Source organism: Acomys russatus, chromosome X, assembly GCF_903995435.1.
Source record: "Acomys russatus chromosome X, mAcoRus1.1, whole genome shotgun sequence".
In the NCBI taxonomy this organism is placed as follows: Eukaryota; Metazoa; Chordata; class Mammalia; order Rodentia; family Muridae; genus Acomys; species Acomys russatus.
This window is the reverse complement of record NC_067169.1, coordinates 18,571,851-18,588,539: the sequence shown is the minus strand read 5'-3', so window position 1 is coordinate 18,588,539 and position 16,689 is coordinate 18,571,851. Positions and strand designations below refer to the sequence as shown.

Below are 16,689 nucleotides of genomic sequence, written 5' to 3'. Positions count from 1 at the left end.
CACATGCCTTTAATCCCAGCACTCGGGAGGCAGAGGCAGGCAGATCGCTGGGAGGTCAAGGCCAGCCTGGTCTACAAAGCAAGTTCAGGAGCAGCCAAGGCTAATACAGAGAGACCCTGTCTCAAAAAAAAATTAAAGAATAAAAAGCTTTGGAGAATCATGAATTTAAGGCCAGCCTGGGTGACACAACCAGACTGTGTCTCAAAAAAAAAAAAAAAAAAAAAAAAAAAGAAAAGAAAAAAAAAAGAAAGAAAAAGAAAAAAAGAAAAAAGAAAAAAAGCCAAGCGCTTAGGATGGAAAGGCAGATAGATCTCCTTGAGCTTGAGGCCAGCCAGGGATACATAGTGGGACCCTCATCTCAAAAAAGAAAAGAATACAAAGTAGCAAAAAGTGAATGACGGGCTGGAGAGATGGCTCAGTGGTTAAGAGCACTGGTTGCTCTTCTAGAGATTCTGAGTTCAATTCCCAGCAACCACATGGTGGCTCACAACCATCTATAATGAGATCTGCTGTCCTCTTCTGGTGTGCAAGTGGACATGCAGGCAGAACATTGTATACATAATAAACAAACAAACAAACAAACAAACAAATAAATAAATAAATAATTTTTTTAAAAAGTGAATCACAAAGTTGGGCATGGTGGCGCATGCCTTTAATCCCAGCCCTCGGAAGGCAAAGGCAGGCGGATCGCTGTGAGTTCGAGGCCAGCCTGGTCTACAAAGTAAGTCCAGGACAGTCAAGGCTACACAGAGAAACCCTTTCTCAAAACACCAAAAGAAAAAAGAAAAAGAAAACAAAAGAAAAGAGTCACATGGCCCTTCCTGTCTGCAGGAGGAGGAACACTTTTGACTATCATAGTCCCAACTATAAATTGTGTTGCTAGGATTAGTAGGGCAGAGTGAGCACCGAGGAGCACGCAGCAGTGTCTGTCATTTTCCCCATTGTAATGGAGATAACACCTTCTTTATTAAAGGGAAGGTCTACCAGAAGTGCTCTAAGTTATTGGTACCTAGAAGGAACTCTTTTCAGACTTCCCCTTCTCTCCTGAATTAGGAGTCGTTGAGGGCCAATAGCCGGCTGCTGGAACAACTTCAAGAAATAGGACAGGAGAAGGAGCAGTTGACCCAGGATCTCCAGGAAGCTCGGAAGGTGGGGGCACCATGGGAAAAGGGAAAGAGATGGTCCTAGACCATGAGGGTAAAAAGTATCATGGCTGTATCATGGCCGCCTCTTGGGAATGGAAAGAAAAAGAAGCTGGTCTTTCTCTAAAGGATGGGTGAAAGACTCGGCCAGTTTGAAGGGCTGGGTGGGGAAGAGGTGGAGTCTGGCTAGTTCCTTAGGCATGGAACAGAATAGTGGGGGGGGGGGGTTGTGGTGTTAGGAGAGGCATTAATTGCTGCTCTCTTGGCCTACCCTCCTGGTCCCCAGAGTGCTGAGAAGAGGAAGGTCATGCTGGATGAGTTAGCAATGGAGACACTGCAGGAGAAATCCCAGCACAAGGAAGAACTGGGCGCTGTCCGGTTACGGCACGAGAAGGAGATGCTGGGGGTGCGAGCCCGTTATGAGCGTGAGCTGCGAGAGCTGCACGAGGACAAGAAACGGCAGGAGGAGGAGCTCCGGGGGCAGATTCGGGAGGAGAAGGTGGGTGAGGTAACCATACCCTTTCTCCACTACTAGCTGAGGACCATGACATGGCTGGTGGCGATATGGTGGCAGGTAGGTGACGTGCCGAGGCCTCTGCTGTCCAGCTCCTGACTGTCTTCTCCTTCTAGGCTCGAACAAGGGAATTGGAAACTCTTCAGCACACAGTGGAAGAACTCCAGGCTCAGGTACATTCCATGGATGGAGCCAAGGGCTGGTTTGAGCGGCGCTTGAAGGAGGCTGAGGTGAGTTGGTGGTAGCTGGTGAGGGAGCAAGGTTGGCTAGAGGCACCCATGCTCTCCTTTTGTGTAGATTTGAATGGGCAGTTCTTCCTCTTGGATCATTCCTCTGCCAAAAAGTTGTAATAGACTATCTTTCCATGTTTGGTAATACGCTGACTTTTATTTTTTTATTTTTTTGGGGGGGGTGTTTGTTTGTTTGTTTGTTTGTTTTTCAAGACAGGGTTTCTCTGTGTAGCCTTGGCTGTCCTGGACTCACTTTGTAGACCAGGCTGGCCTCAGACTCACAGAGATCCACATGCTTCTGCCTCCCAAGTACTGGGATTAAAGATGTGCTCTACCACCACCTGGCCACTAACTTTTATTTTAAGAAGAACATTTATTGCCTTTTTTTTCTGGAAAATTCATGACAATAACAAGAGACAGCGTCCTATAGCAGAGAAGGGTGTACCCTGGAGCCAGGTGTTCCCCTAAGTTTGAATGCTGACTGGGCCACTTCCTAGCAGTGTGATCTTATGCAATGTAGTTCATCTCTCTATGGCCCATTTTCATCTTTGGCAGAAAAGGGATAGGAGGGACAGAGAGTATAGTTCACTGGTAGACCACGTGGTTAGCCTGAATGAAGCCTCAGGTTCAATTCCCAGCAGCAAAAATATCAGTGATGACGCAGACATGGTGGCCCACGCCTTTAATCCCAGCACTCGGGAGGCAGAGGCAGGTGGATCTCTGTGAGTGCGAGGCCAGCCTGGTCTACAAAGTGAGTCCAGGACAGCCAAGGCTACACAGAGAAACCCTGTCTCGAAAAACTAAACAAACAAATGAAAAGATGTAAGTTACTTGTAAATCCCAGCACTCAAGGCTGAAGCAAAATTGGGAGTTCACGGCCAGTGCCGGCTGTATACTGAGACCTTGTCTCGAAGTAAAAAGATGTTTTTGTTATACCCTCAAGAACTCTGCTGACATTTACATGCCCTGAACTGGACATACTATCTTTTGGGGGCCATGAACAGAGCTGGGACTCTTCCTTATAGGAATCCTTGCAGCAGCAGCAACAGGAGCAAGAGGAAACCCTTAAGCAGTGTCGGGAGGAGCATGCTGCTGAGCTGAAGGTGCCTGTTGCATGGTGGTGTTCCCCATCTCTGGGTACCGGCTACCCCTGCAGGAGAGCAGGGTCTTCTCTGTGCAGCGTGGCCTGAGCTGCTGGTTGCTTTGCAGGGCAAGGAGGAAGAACTTCAGAATGTGCGGCATCAGCTGCAGCAGGCCCAGGAGGAGCGAGACAGCCATGTAAAGACCATCAGCAGCCTGAAGCAGGTCTGTGCTATCTCCGTGGTACCCAACACAGCCATAGCCTAAGATTGCAGAATAAGGCAGGGCGAGGGGGGTGGGGACACTGCAGGCAGCTGTGCCATCACCTGCCAGCTGGGCCTTCTCTAACCACAGGAGGTAAAGGACACGGTGGACGGACAGCGGATCCTGGAAAAGAAGGGCAGTGCTGCGGTAAGCTAGTGAGGCCTGTGACCTCTTCCCCTCCTTATGGGCCACAGCTCTCACTCCCCACCCCTGCCCTCACCTTTAGCTCAAAGACCTGAAGAGGCAGCTGCACCTGGAGCGGAAACGGGCTGATAAGCTTCAGGAGAGGCTCCAGGACATCCTCACAAATAGCAAGAGCCGCTCAGGTAAGAGAGCAGGACAGATGGAAGCTGCACCTTTGGGCGGCTTCCCATACCTCCCTGAACCCTGGCCCAGCCTTTTGTCCTGCCTCAATTCTGCCTGTCATTTTGCTCTCTGCACTTTCTGCTGTGTGCGTGTATGTGTGCGTGTGTGCTTGCGTGTATGCTTGCGTATGTGCGTGCGTGCGTGCGTGCGCCTGTCTGTCTTCTTTCTGCCTGTGTTCTTTGCTCTATATCTGCCTTTATTTCTCTACTTTCTCTACTGTTTCCATTCTTGTATTCTGGAACTCTTCACATAAGTCTAGGATCTGTGATACAAGCCCCCCACCCCTATGGCCCCCAGTCATTCCCCTCCACAAGCTCACAATGTATCAAAGGAGACAGATTTCCATAGGAAATCACTGGTGTGTGTGTGTGTGTGTGTGTGTGTGTGTGTGTGTGTGTGTTTAGACAGCATTACTTTGTACCCGTGCTGATTTCAAACCCATGCTACTCTGCCTTAGCTTCCTAGGAGTTAGGTTACAGACATAAGCTTGTACTGTTTTCAGTATACGGCTAACTCAACCCACGATACTTCTGCCACTGAAAGCAGAGGACATGCCCACACAAACAGGAATTGTTTCTACCTTTTCTTGGTTGGGAGTAGCTGTAAATCCATTGAAATAAGTCAAGTTCAATAATGAATGGCGCAGGTGGGTCAGGTGGCACACGCCTGTAATCCCAGCACTCAGGAGGCAGAGGCAGGAGGATTGCTGTGAGTTCCAGGCCAGCCTGGTCTACAAAGTGAGTCCAGGACAGCCAAGGCTACACAGAGAAACCCTGTCTTGAAAACAAAAAACAAAAAAACAAAAACAAAAACCAACCAATCATGAATGGCTCTGGTACTTCTCTGAGATCACAGACAGACGTGGAGAAAGTTGACAGTCATCCGAAGTCCTGGTGGACCCCCACTCAGGCATTGCACCCTTCTGGAGAGCCTTTTGGAGTATGGGAACAGCTGGAAGGGCAGTGTCACCAACTCAGTACCAATGTTTTCTGTTTTGTTTTGGGAAGAGGGTTTTTCTGTGTTGCTCAGGCTGGCCCTGAACTCCTCAGCTCACAGAGTGTACCTGTGGGCATGCACCAGCATGCTCAGCATGCAAGTGGTCAAGTGACATGGCAAAACACATCTCTGTTGGGCTGGAGACATGGCTCAGGGTTTAAGAGCCCTATCTGCTCTTCCAGAGCTCCTGAGTTCAATTCCTAGCAACCACATGGTGGCTCACAGCCATCTATACTGGGATCTGGTGCCCTCTTCTGGTGAGCATGAAGATGGCGCGTTCATGTCAACACATGTATATAAATAAATAAATCTTTAAAAGCACAAACAAAAAACCCACATCTCACCAAAACAGTTTCCTACTGAGTAACCTCTCATTTTAGTAGAGATATTTATCTAGTTATAGATTAAGAAGTGGGGGCTGGAGTGATGGCTCAGAGGTTAAGAGCATTCCTCCAAAGGTCCTGAGTTCAATTCTCCGCAACCACGTGGTGGTTCACAGCCATCTACAATGTGATCTGACTCCCTCTTCTGGCCTGCAGGTGTACATGCAGGCAGAGCATTACATAATAAATAAATAAATAAATAAGGCCAGCCTGGGCTACAAAGTGCGTCCAGGATGGCCAAGGCTACACAGAGAAACCCTGTCTCGAAAAACCAAAAAAAAAAAAAAAAAAAAAAAAAAAAAGATTAAGAAGTGGGGAACAAGCTGTGCGTGGTGGCGCACACCTTTAATCCCAGCACTTGGGAGGCAGAGGCAGTCGGATCTACAAAGCGAATCCAGGACAGCCAAGGCTTTTTCTGTCTTGAAAAAAAAAATGGGGAACAGATTAGAATTTTGTTTATTTGTTTTTGTTTCCTTTTGAGACAGGGTCTCTCTGTGCAGTCCTTGGCTGTCCTGGAACTCACTCTTTTTTTTTTTGTTTGTTTGTTTGGTTTTTCAAGACAGGGTTTCTCTGTGTAGCCCTGGCTGTCCTAGACTCGCTTTGTAGACCAGGCTGGCCTCGAACTCACAGCGATCCGCCTGCCTCTGCCTCCCGAGTGCTGGGATTAAAGGCGTGCGCCACCATGCCCGGCTTGTACATCTTTCTTATCCATTAAATGGGACTGACGTCTAGGCAAAAAGCTACAACTTGTCTTCATCTTTGTTCCGTCTTTCTCTGTGGCTTTTGTCAGTCTCTATCATGTGTTGGCTTCCTGTCTCTGGGCTTTCCCCTGCATGTGTGTGCCACCATCAACTCTCAACTCTCTGTCTTCCTTTTTTTGCATCTACCTTCGAGTGCTTATGTCACCGCAATCCTCTTTTTGCTTTTTTTGTTGTTGTTGTTGTCGTCGGTTTTTTGTTTGTTTGTTTTGTTTTTCGAGACAGGGTTTCTCTGTGTAGCCTTGGCTGTCCTGGACTCACTTTGTAGACCAGGCTGGCCTCGAACTCACAGAGATCCACCTGCCTCTGCCTCCCGAGTGCTGGGATTATAGGCGTGCGCCATCATGCCCGGCATCACTGCAATCTTAGATCTATTCATTGCACTTTCTCTCAGCCTCACCCACTTCCCTTTCTTTCATTGGATGTCTTTACCAACAGAGGTGGCTCCTTGTTTCTGCCTGGTCCAGTCCTTGAGTTTGCTTGCCTGAGTTGTGTCCTTTTTTTTTTCCTTGTAATTCAAGACAGTGTCTCTCTGTGTAGCCTTGGCCATCTGGACTCACTTTGTAGACCAGGCTGTCCTCGAACTCACAGCGATCTGCCTGCCTCTGCTTCCCGAGTGCTGGGATTAAAGCTGAGTTGTGTCTTTTGTTTTCTCTCTGGCAAGTCTGTTTCTGCTGGTCGCTGTCCTGAGGTTCCTAGGGACCCGAACTCAGGTTGCTTCTTTCCTTCATGCTCAGGCCTTGAGGAGCTGGTTCTCTCTGAGATGAACTCACCAAGCCGGACACAGACAGGAGACAGCAGTAGCATCTCCTCCTTCAGCTACCGGGAGATCCTGAAGGAGAAGGAGAGTTCAGCCATGCCAGCCAGGGTAAGGGACAAGTTCCACCTCCTAATAAGTAAGTAGGTCTGCAGTTACCCCATTTTCTCCTCACTTGGAACTGTCTACACTGACTGTTGGGTAAGCATTTCTTCTCTGTCTCTGTATGTGTTTGTGGGTTTTTTTTTTCTCTCTCTCTGTATGTATTTGTCTGTCTCTGTCTCTCTCAGGCTGAGGAGTGAACCTAGGGCCTTACATATTCACAATACACGCAGAACACATGTCAACGTTTGCTGCAACCCCAGCCCCTGACAAAAGCACCTTGTCAATTCCTAAAACTTGTCAAATTAAGGCTAATACATGGGAGACAGGCCATCATTCTCTCTGCATTTCTTCATCTCTTGGCTAACTCCATGTTCATTCCTAATGCTACAAAGTACACACATTATGGACTGTGCACCAGTCATATACACAGTCCCTTTTTCCAACTTTTTCTTTTCTGGAGACACTGTCTTGCTATGTAGCCCTGGTTGACCTGTAACTTGGTATGTAGACCATGTAGGCCTCAAGCTCATGGAAGAGGTATGTCTGGTCTGCCTCTTGAGTGATGGGATTAAACGTGTGCGCCAGTATGTCTGGCTATTTGCTGCTTTTTTTAATAATTTTTTTTCAGACAGGGTCTCCCTACAATAGCCCTGGCTATCCCAGAACTCACTATGTAGACCGGGTTGGCCTTAGCCTTAGAGGATTTGCCTGGTTTGCCTCCAAAGTGCTGGGATTAAAGACGTGCTAATATGCCTGGCTTTAAATAATAAATTTTGATTTTTTTTTTTTTTTTGAGACAAGGGTTCTCTGTGTTAGCCTTGGCTGTCCTGGACTCACTTTGTAGACCAAGCTGACATCAAACTCACAGTGATCACCTGCCTCTGCCTCCCTAGTGCAATTTTTGATTGATTTGTTTTGTTTTTTGAGACAGGGTTTCTCTGTGTAGCCCTGGCTGGCCTGGATTCCCTTTGTAGACCAGGCTGGCCTTGACCTCACAGTGATCCACCTGCCCCTGCTTCCCAAATGCTGGGATTAAGGCGTGTGCTACCACGCCCGGCTCCAATTTTTTATTTTTATTTTATTGTTTTATGAGAAGGGTGTGTGTCTGTACACCACATGCATGCAGTACCCTGAGTGACCAGAAGAGGGTGAAAGAGTCTCCGGGAACTGGAGTTACAGTGCCTAGTTGTAAGCTGCAATGTAGATGCTCCAAATCGAATCTGGGTTCTCTTGAAGAGTAGCCAGTGCTTTTAACTCCTGAGCCATCTCTCCAGATCCTATTTGTTGACCCCCACCCCCTTTTGATAATGGAGCCTTGCTACATCGCCCAGGATGGCCTTGAATTCATAACCATCCTGCATTAGCCTCCAGTGCTGGGATTATAAGCATGAGCCACTGTGACTGGTTTCCTTCAGCAACTTATACTTATCATTATTATTGCCATATACCATGTTCCTTGCCAACCACTTTTTATTTGGATTTGTTTTGTTTTGTTTTTCTAGACGGGGTTTCTCTGTGCAATCCCCTACTGTCCTAGAACACACTCTCTAGACCAGGCTGGCTTCAAAGTCACAGAGATCCACCTGCCTCTGCCTCCCCAGTGTTGGGATTAAAGGTGTGTGCCACTCCCACCTGGCTAAGTATCATTTTTTCACTACCCAAGAATACTCTTTTTTGTTGTTGTTGGTTTTTTCGAGACAGGGTTTCTCTGTGTAGCCTTGGCTGTCCTGGACTCACTTTGTTGACTAGGCTGGCCTTGAACTCACAGTGATCTGCCTGCCTCTGCCTCCCAAGTGCTAGGATTAAAGGTGTGCACCACCATGCCCGGCTTCCAAGAATATTCTTATGAATTCTTACTTTGTATTGAGCATAGTGACACATGCTTATGAGCCCAGCTATTCTGGATGTAGGAGGATCACTGGAGCTCAGGAGTTTGAGGCCAACTTGGGCAGCATACTGAGATCCTGTCTTTGTGATACTGGGGCTGGAATCCAGGGTACATTTGAAGTAAGTGTTCTATTACTGAGCTACATTTCCAACCCTTTTTATTAATTCTTTCTTTAAAATTTGGTTTCTTGTCAGGCGTGGTAGCACACGCCTTTAATTCCAGCACTTGGGAGGTAGAGGCAAGCAGATTGATGCAAGTTTGAGGCCAGCCTGGTCTACAAAGTGAGTCCAGGACAGCCAAGGCTACACAGAGAAATCTTGTCTCAAAAACAAAACAAAACAAAAAATGTTTTCTTGCCAGGCGGTGATGCCTTTAATCCCAGCCCTTTGGAGGCAGAGACAGGTGGATCTCTGAGTTCGAGGCCAGCCTGGTCTACACAGTGAGTTTCAGGACAGCCAAGGTTATACAGAGTAACCCTGTCTCAAAAAAACAGAATTTTGCCATGTGTGGTTGGCACATGCCTTTAATCCCAGCACTTGGGAGACAGAGACAGGCGGATCGCTGTGAGTTTGGGGTCAACCTGGTCTACAAAGTGAGTCCAGGACAGTCAAGGCTAACACAGAGAGACCCTGTCTTGAAAAACCAAACCAAAACAAAAAAACAAGATTTTTTTTTCTTATTTCATGTGAATTGGTGTTGCCTGTATGTGTATTTGTATACCACATTCGTGCCTGGTACCTTATGCCCACATATGTCTGAAGAGGGTATCAGATTCCCTCCAACTGGAGTTATAGATGGTTGTGAGCTGCCATGTGGGTTCTGGGGCTTGAACTTGGGTCCTCTAAAAGAACAGGACATGATGGCCATAGTGGCGCACACTTGTAATCCCAGCACTGTCAAAGGCAGAGGCAGGCGGATCTCTGTGAGTTAGAGGCCAGCCTGGTCTACAAAGTGAGATCAAGACAGCCAAGGCTACAAAGAGAAACCCTGTCTTTAAGAACAAAACAAGGGGCTGGAGAGATGACTCAGAGGTTAAGAGCACTGACTGCTCTTCCAGAGGTCCTGAGTTCAATTCTTAGCATCCACATGGTGGCTCACAACCATCTATAATGAAATCTGGTGCCCTCTTCTGGTGTGCAAACATACATATAGGTAGAACTCTGTATATGTTATAAATAAATCTTAAAAACAAAACAAAACAAAAGAACAGGATGTACTCTTAACTGCTGAGCTATGTCTCCAGCCCCATTTTTATTCATTGTTTTAAATTTTGTATTTATGTATTCATATGTATATGGATATTTTACTTCTGTGCCTAGTATCCACAGAGGCCAGAAGAGGGCTTTTGAGCGCCTAGAGTTGGATGTATTCATATGTTTGCAAGTGCCTACAGAGGCCAGAAGAGGGCATCAGAACACCTTGGAACTGTATTTATAGGCAATTGTGAACCTCCTAATGTAGGTGCTAGGAATTGAACTCTAGTCAGTTTCTTGCATGGGCAGCAAGTGCTCTTAATTATAATTTCTCATCAGATTATATTGTATGAAAACACTTTTTGAGTTCTTTTGTTTGTTTTTTGGTTTTGTTTTTGAGACAGGGTTTCTCTGTGCGTAGTCCTGGCTGTCCTAGGACCTGCTTTGTAGACCCGGCTGGCCTGGAACTCATAGAGATCCGCCTGCCTCTGCCTCCCGAATGCTGAGATTAAAAGCGTGCGCCACCACCACCCAGCCCTGGGTTCTTTTTTTGAGACAAGATAATGTCTTGGTATCCCTGGCTGCCCTGAAACTCGCTCTGTAGATCAGACTTCCCTTGACCTCAGAGATCTATCTGCTCGCCTCTGCCTCCTGTTTTTTTGTTTGTTTTATTTTGTTTTGTTGTTGCTTTTCAAGACAGGGTTTCTCTGTGCAATAGACCTGGCTGCCTGGACTCACTTTGTAGACCAGACTGGCCTGGAACTCACAAAGATCCACCTGCCTCTGCCTCCTGAGTGCTGGGATTAAAGGTATGTGGCATTATTGCCACCTGGCTAAAACCAAAATTCTTTTCAATTAAAAAAAAAAAACACTAGGAGGCTAGAGAGGTGGCTCAGCAGTTAAGGGCACTGACTGTTCTAGAGGACCTGAGTTCAATTCCTACCGCTCACATCAGGCAGCTCATAACTGTAATCCCAGCTCCAGGGATCCAACCTTTGTTTCTCACTTCCTTGAGCACCCACACACAAGTGGCATACATTCACATAGATACATACATATGTAAATAAATAAAACCAGGAAAAACAAATACAAATTTTTTAAATTAATTAATTTTGCTTTGTTTGTTTGTTTGTTTGTTTTTCGAGACAGGGTTTCTCTGTGTAGCCTTGGCTATCCTGGACTCACTTTGTAGACCAGGCTGGCCTTGAACTCATAGCAATCCACCTGCCTTTGCCTCCTGAGTGCTGGGATTAAAGGCGTGTGCCACCAAGCCCGGCTGGATGTATTTTTTAAAAACCAACTAATTGAGATGATGAGTGACCTGGTTTGATTCCGGTGATTGTTCTACCTTTCCCAGTTGGTAAATTTTCACCTCATCTAATAGTTTGTATTTATTCAAGTGTTCCCAGCCGGGCATGGTACCGCATGCCTTTAATCCCAGCACTTGGTGGGCAGGTGCAGTGGGAGAGGCAGAGGGAGGCGGATCTCTGTGAGTTCGAGGCCAGCCTGGTCTACAAAGCGAGTCCAGGACAGCCAGGGCTACGCAGAGAAACCCTGTCTTGAAAAGCAGAACAAAACAAAACAGAGTATTTCTACTGGGCTTTTAAGGTGTCTTTTCTTTGCAAAAGCTAGGATTCACTTTCAGAGTACACCTCAGGGTTTTTGTTGTTATTATTTGTTTGTTTTCTCTTCCTTAAGTCTCTTGTGTCTATTCTGATCCTATTTTCCTGACATCAGCTGGTGGAAGAAACCAAACCATTTATTTGACCTGCAGGAGACATCCTACCTTGACATTTTTCTGCTTGCTTCCTAATGGTACCATTTAGCGTGTTCTACTGTTGCCTCCATTTCCTGTCATCTGGGAATTAGATGTCATTTGCTACTGGGTTTCCCTTAATCCTCTCAGTAACGGCTTTTGTTGTGGTGGTAACACTGTCTGCCTTCCTTTAAGCCAAAGGAAAAATGATTGTTCTGTTTCTGAGAGTGCCAAATGTGGCCTGCAGCTCCGGCCTCAGGCGGAGCCTATCCTGCCCCCCATTTGCCTCCAGCCCCTAACTTGGGCGATGGTGATGGCAATGGTGTTGGCAATGGCATTCTGCTGAGAATGGCTGGCTTTTCTCTCTCTTCATGTTTTGTAGTCTTTATCCAGCAGTCCTCAGGCCCAACCCCCTCGGCCAGCAGAGCTGTCAGATGAGGAAGTGGCTGAGCTGTTTCAGCGGCTGGCCGAGACACAACAGGAGAAGTGGATGCTGGAGGAGAAGGTGCCGGCCGTCTGTCTGTCTGTCTGTCTGTCTGTCTGCCAGCCTCCTACATGGAGTACCCTGGGATCGGGTTGTGGGTGGGAATGGTGCCTGCCTGGGTCCCTCCTCATGGGAGAGAAATGTTATTCTGTTGGAAGGATTTGAGATGAGGGTGGACCATCTTGCAGGTGAAGCACTTGGAGGTGAGCAGCGCCTCGATGGCAGAGGACCTCTGCCGGAAAAGCGCCATCATTGAGACCTACGTCATGGACAGCCGGATTGGTCAGTGCCTACCTCCAGTGCAACCTTCACCTGGCCCTCCTTTTCCCTTGTTCTATGCTGCTGCTTGTCTCCTGAACCTCAGTGAAGCTCTTGACAAGGTCATGACCCATGGAGGGGAAAGCAGGGGAGCTCTTTGTACTCATTGTTTCTACCCCTCTAGTCTCTATGGTTTTCCCTGGACTCCTTGGCCTCTTTTCTCTTTTCTTTTATATCATTCTTTTCTCCCCTGATTTCTGTTTCTCTATGCTCTTTGGTTCTGCTCCCCTACTTTACCGTCTCTTAGTGGCTCTATTCTTTCCCCATTTTTATTTGTTTGCTTGTTCTTTTGGAACTGGATTTCGCTACGGAGCCTTGTCTAGCATGGTACTTGCTTCGTAGCCCAGGCTGGCCTCAAACTCTCAGCAATGCTGCCTTAGCCTTCCAGGGGCTAGGATTACAAGTGTGCCTGACTCCACCTAGTGGTGCATCCTCATTCGCTGTACTTTCGTGCCTGCTGTCTTCTCTGACCTCCATGGCTGCTGCTGCTTTTCCCATCTGACTCGCTCCTATCCCACCTTCTCTCTCCTTCACTTTATTTCTTGCTTTCAAATCTTCCACCACTTCCTGAGGTTTCCTCATCGGTAACACCTGCTGACATGCTCTGAGGGTTTACTGTGTCCCCTGTGTGTCCCATGCAGTCATCACATGCTCCCAGTGCCATGAGTTAGAAACGATCCCTATTCTTCAGGGTCGTATAACTTATAAGCACTGGGTTTCACATGGCAAAGCCTCTGCCCCCGACATAGCATTGCTTTTTCTCCCTCGCTTCTTGCCTGCTCTGTGGTTTCCTCCTTTCTCCTTTGGCTCTGTCGACTACCCCTCCCCTGCTCCCCCACCCCCACTCTCACCCTCACCCAACCCCGGCTCTGCCGAGGGGGTGGTGCTCAGCCTGGTCCCTTGCAGATGTGTCTGTGGCAGCAGGCCACACAGACCGAAGTGGGCTGGGCAGTGTCTTGAGAGACCTAGTGAAGCCAGGTGATGAGAACCTTCGGGAAATGAACAAGAAGCTGCAGAACATGTTGGAGGAGCAACTCACCAAGAATATGCACTTGCACAAGGCGAGTGTGGACTATCAGCCTGCCCATCCGTTCCCTCCAACCACCTGCCTCCCTACCCACACAATCCCTGGCTGTGTCCCTCTGACTGGTCCCTGTCGTCTCCTCTACCACCTTCCAGTCATTTACTGCCCCTTTGTGTCCCCCTTTTCTACCCACCAATCAACTTACCAGTTTAGCCTATCACTCTACCATCTGTCCTTCCAGCCACTCATCCATTCATATGTGCACTCCGTCACTCACTATCTCCCTAGCCTGCTGCCTGTGTGTCAGACCAGGGGCTCAAAGTCTTCCATCCACTTCCCGATCCATCATTCTTTCACCCATTTATCAGTCACCCTTTTTACCCACCTGCTTGTCACTTATCTACCTACCTACTGTTTTGTCCCCTCCAAAGTTCATTTGTGAACTGATTTGTCTGCCATAGGTCCACCCACACATGAATACCTCCTCCCCCTGCCCCCACCCAAATGCTCCTCCAAAGCTAAGGGTGTCAAAGCCAGGTCTTGCCTTGGAGAAGCAAAGCTCAGACTTGTTAGAAGAGAAGGTGGTGGATCTTCCCATCCACGGCCTGATACCGCTGGGCACTGATGAGCCCATCAATCCGTCTAACCACAGACACCATCCCATATTTGCTAGCAGAGCTTGCCTTTCTCCTCCTCCTCCTCCTCTAGCTCCTGATAGCTCATTTGTTTCTTAGGATATGGAAGTTCTATCCCAGGAAATTGTGCGGCTCAGCAAGGAATGTGTGGGGTCCCCTGACCCAGACCTAGAACCTGGAGAAGCCAACTAAAGACCTACAGGCTACATCTATTCCCAACCCCTGCCAGAATGCCACCCACTCCCTTGGGCTGTGGTGGGAAAAAAAATAATGGAGGCTGGTACCAAATGTCATAGTTTGGGAGATGGACATTAAAGGGGCTGGAGGCCTGTCTATGGCTGGTGTTGATGACCCTGATCCTATGGCAGAGGCCCTTGGGGAGAAGGGATCCTGAGGGAAGGGCAGGGAGTTTTCCTTCTTGGCTCTGGCTCCCAGGGCCGTCTGCCTTCACCTCTGCATGAACTCTCCCCCCTCCCAGAGACCAAGTCATCTTCATTTTATTTTATTTTTTAATTTATGTCTAGAAGCCTGGCTACTCTGCATTTGGGACTGGGGGTGTTGGGTGGGGGTACAGTCCATGCGCAATGTTCTCGCAATGTGTGTATGTGTGTGAGTGAGTGTGTGTGTGTGTGTGTGTGTGTGTGTGTGTGTGTGTGTGTGTAAAGGCTATGCAGCCAAAATACCATCTGGCCAGACGGGCCCACCCACTGACTGTCTGGTCTCATTCTTTTCAATCAAAAGGGATGTGCTGGGAGCGGGGTGGTCACTGCACTGGATTGGGAAGGTGACCTCCGCCTGTCACTTTTCTCCTACCCTCACCTCACCTGTTTCCTGACAGACCTCTCAAAGAGAGTAGAGCAGAAATATCTACAGATATGTATGGGGGTGGATGTGTATTGAGGGTGTAGATGAATCAACAGATAGGAGGGTGGATAAGTGGTTAGATGGACTGAGGGACAAATAAGTGGGTGGTTGTGCAGCTGGGAAATAAATGCATAGGTAGATGGATGCGGGGCTGGATGAAGAAATGCGTAGATGAATCAGTAAGTGGATAGAGTATGGAGAGATGGGGGTATAAATGCACAGATGGCTATCTAGAGGGCTGGACAAATGGATAAATGGATGAATTAGCTCTGTGGGTAGGTTAATGATTTATGGATAGGTTGGGAGGAAACTGAAAATGCCTAGAGTGGAATTATGGGATGTATAAGGGACTGAAAGGGGAGGGTCAAGTCAGGTACATACATGATAGGTGAAGCTAAGGAGGGCTTGGCAGAGGATAGATAGGGATAGGTTGGCAAAGGGTCAGAAGAAGAGTTGGGTAGGTGACTAAATGGACAGATGGGTGTGTAGAGGAATGGGTAGAATCATTGGTTATGTGGGTAGAAGGATGGGTGCGTGAAAGAATAAATCAGGAGCATGAAAAGTAAGCAGGTGAATAGCACGTGTGGGTAAATGGCTCAAAAGGCTAGGCAGTTCTACTGCACTGCACTCTCACCACACACCTTTAGTTACTTAAGACTAAGCACCCTTGGCTGCGCCAATCCCACTCACATCACTTCAGTTAATGCTCTAAAGGACACTAATCAAGTTGGGATAAGCCTATCTGACAACTGGGGAAACAAGTCACCTGATCAGTGACACAAGAAACCTGGCAAAACTGGGATTAGAACTCACAGACTTAACCCAGAGGCCGTCAGTACTCAGAAGCAAATTCCACTATGGAGAGAGGTGTGACTTGAGGGCATTGGATACAGGCAGATGAGAAGCCTGCTCTTTTTGGCAATGGGCCTACGGGTAGGGGGTGGTACCTGATTTGTCCTCATCTGCACTACCCTTGCCCCAAACTGGAAGACTGTATACTGGAGCCGCACAAGCAAAGTCTGGTTTAGAAGTTAGTCTCTGACCTATGCCCTCCCTCCAGAGTAGATCTAGGAAGCCTGGTCATCCAGAGAAACATCTCTACCAGGCCCCCCCTCCCCCACGTCTCCCCGCCCTTCCACAGTCTGGGGGCAGGGAGGGGACACAGCACTGCATCATTCCCCATGGCACTCCGCTCTGGGGCCATTAACAGACGCCTCCCCATCGATTGGTTCTGCTAAGTGCTGCTGATTCAGACGGGTGGGGGTGAGGGCCCCTGGGGGCAGTGGGGGTAGGAGCTGGGCAGAAAGAAGGGGGAGTCCAGGAAGCAGGAGGTGGGTAGAACTGGCAAAGTTCCCTGCCACCCCCATTTTCCAGATGACGCGACTGAGGCCCAACCAGCTTTGTAAGGAGGCGGAGTTTCCCCAGGGTCCCTCTCAAGCTGTCCTAGGGGAGGGGGCTCTGGGAACCACGTGGCCCCTCCCTACCTCCCGTTTCATCTCCCGACAAGCTCCAGAGGGGCGGGGAGAGAGCGCTGGAGGAGGAGGAACTCCGGCAGCTCTGCAGAAGGGGCCAGGAGCTCCCGGTGTTTGGTACCCCCAACCCTAACGCTGTTGCTGCTGCTGCTGCAGCGGGGACACAGGTGAGGGGACAGCCCTGTGGGGAGTGGGAGGGGACCATCAATAGCTCCGTCCTTGTCTTTTCCTGATCCAGTCCCCATGCCCTAGTCCATCCTGGAACAGTCCCCAGGGGTCCCACTGGACCTTGTCCTTCCAGAGCCTCCTTCCAAGGACCCAGCAGCCTCCTCCCTCTGTCTCCCACCCCGCCCCCCGCTTGTGCCACCTTTCCCTCCTAGGCCTGGCTGTGGCTGCTCTCTTCCTTCTCGTCCTGCTGCTGCCACTGCTGCTGTTGCTGCTGCTCCCACTGCTGCTACTG

The 16,689-nt window shown here is 48.6% G+C and overlaps 1 protein-coding gene across 4 annotated transcripts in view; it reads left to right on the top strand.

Annotated features, from left to right (window-relative positions):
- Nucleotides 1–14,228, top strand: part of Gripap1 (GRIP1 associated protein 1) — a 32,817-nt gene extending 18,589 nt beyond the window's left edge. For all 4 annotated transcript variants that reach the window (XM_051142307.1, XM_051142305.1, XM_051142306.1 and 1 more), the window contains 12 exons: nucleotides 1,054–1,149; nucleotides 1,429–1,641; nucleotides 1,773–1,886; nucleotides 2,912–2,989; nucleotides 3,096–3,191; nucleotides 3,321–3,377; nucleotides 3,457–3,556; nucleotides 6,471–6,601; nucleotides 11,815–11,937; nucleotides 12,105–12,198; nucleotides 13,141–13,295; nucleotides 13,993–14,228. In XM_051142307.1, coding sequence (XP_050998264.1) covers nucleotides 1,054–1,149; nucleotides 1,429–1,641; nucleotides 1,773–1,886; nucleotides 2,912–2,989; nucleotides 3,096–3,191; nucleotides 3,321–3,377; nucleotides 3,457–3,556; nucleotides 6,471–6,601; nucleotides 11,815–11,937; nucleotides 12,105–12,198; nucleotides 13,141–13,295; nucleotides 13,993–14,085 — 1,350 coding nt within the window. In that variant the 3' untranslated portion in view covers nucleotides 14,086–14,228. The remainder of the gene's footprint in view (nucleotides 1–1,053; nucleotides 1,150–1,428; nucleotides 1,642–1,772; nucleotides 1,887–2,911; nucleotides 2,990–3,095; nucleotides 3,192–3,320; nucleotides 3,378–3,456; nucleotides 3,557–6,470; nucleotides 6,602–11,814; nucleotides 11,938–12,104; nucleotides 12,199–13,140; nucleotides 13,296–13,992) is intronic.
- Nucleotides 14,229–16,689: the final 2,461 nt, after the last annotated feature.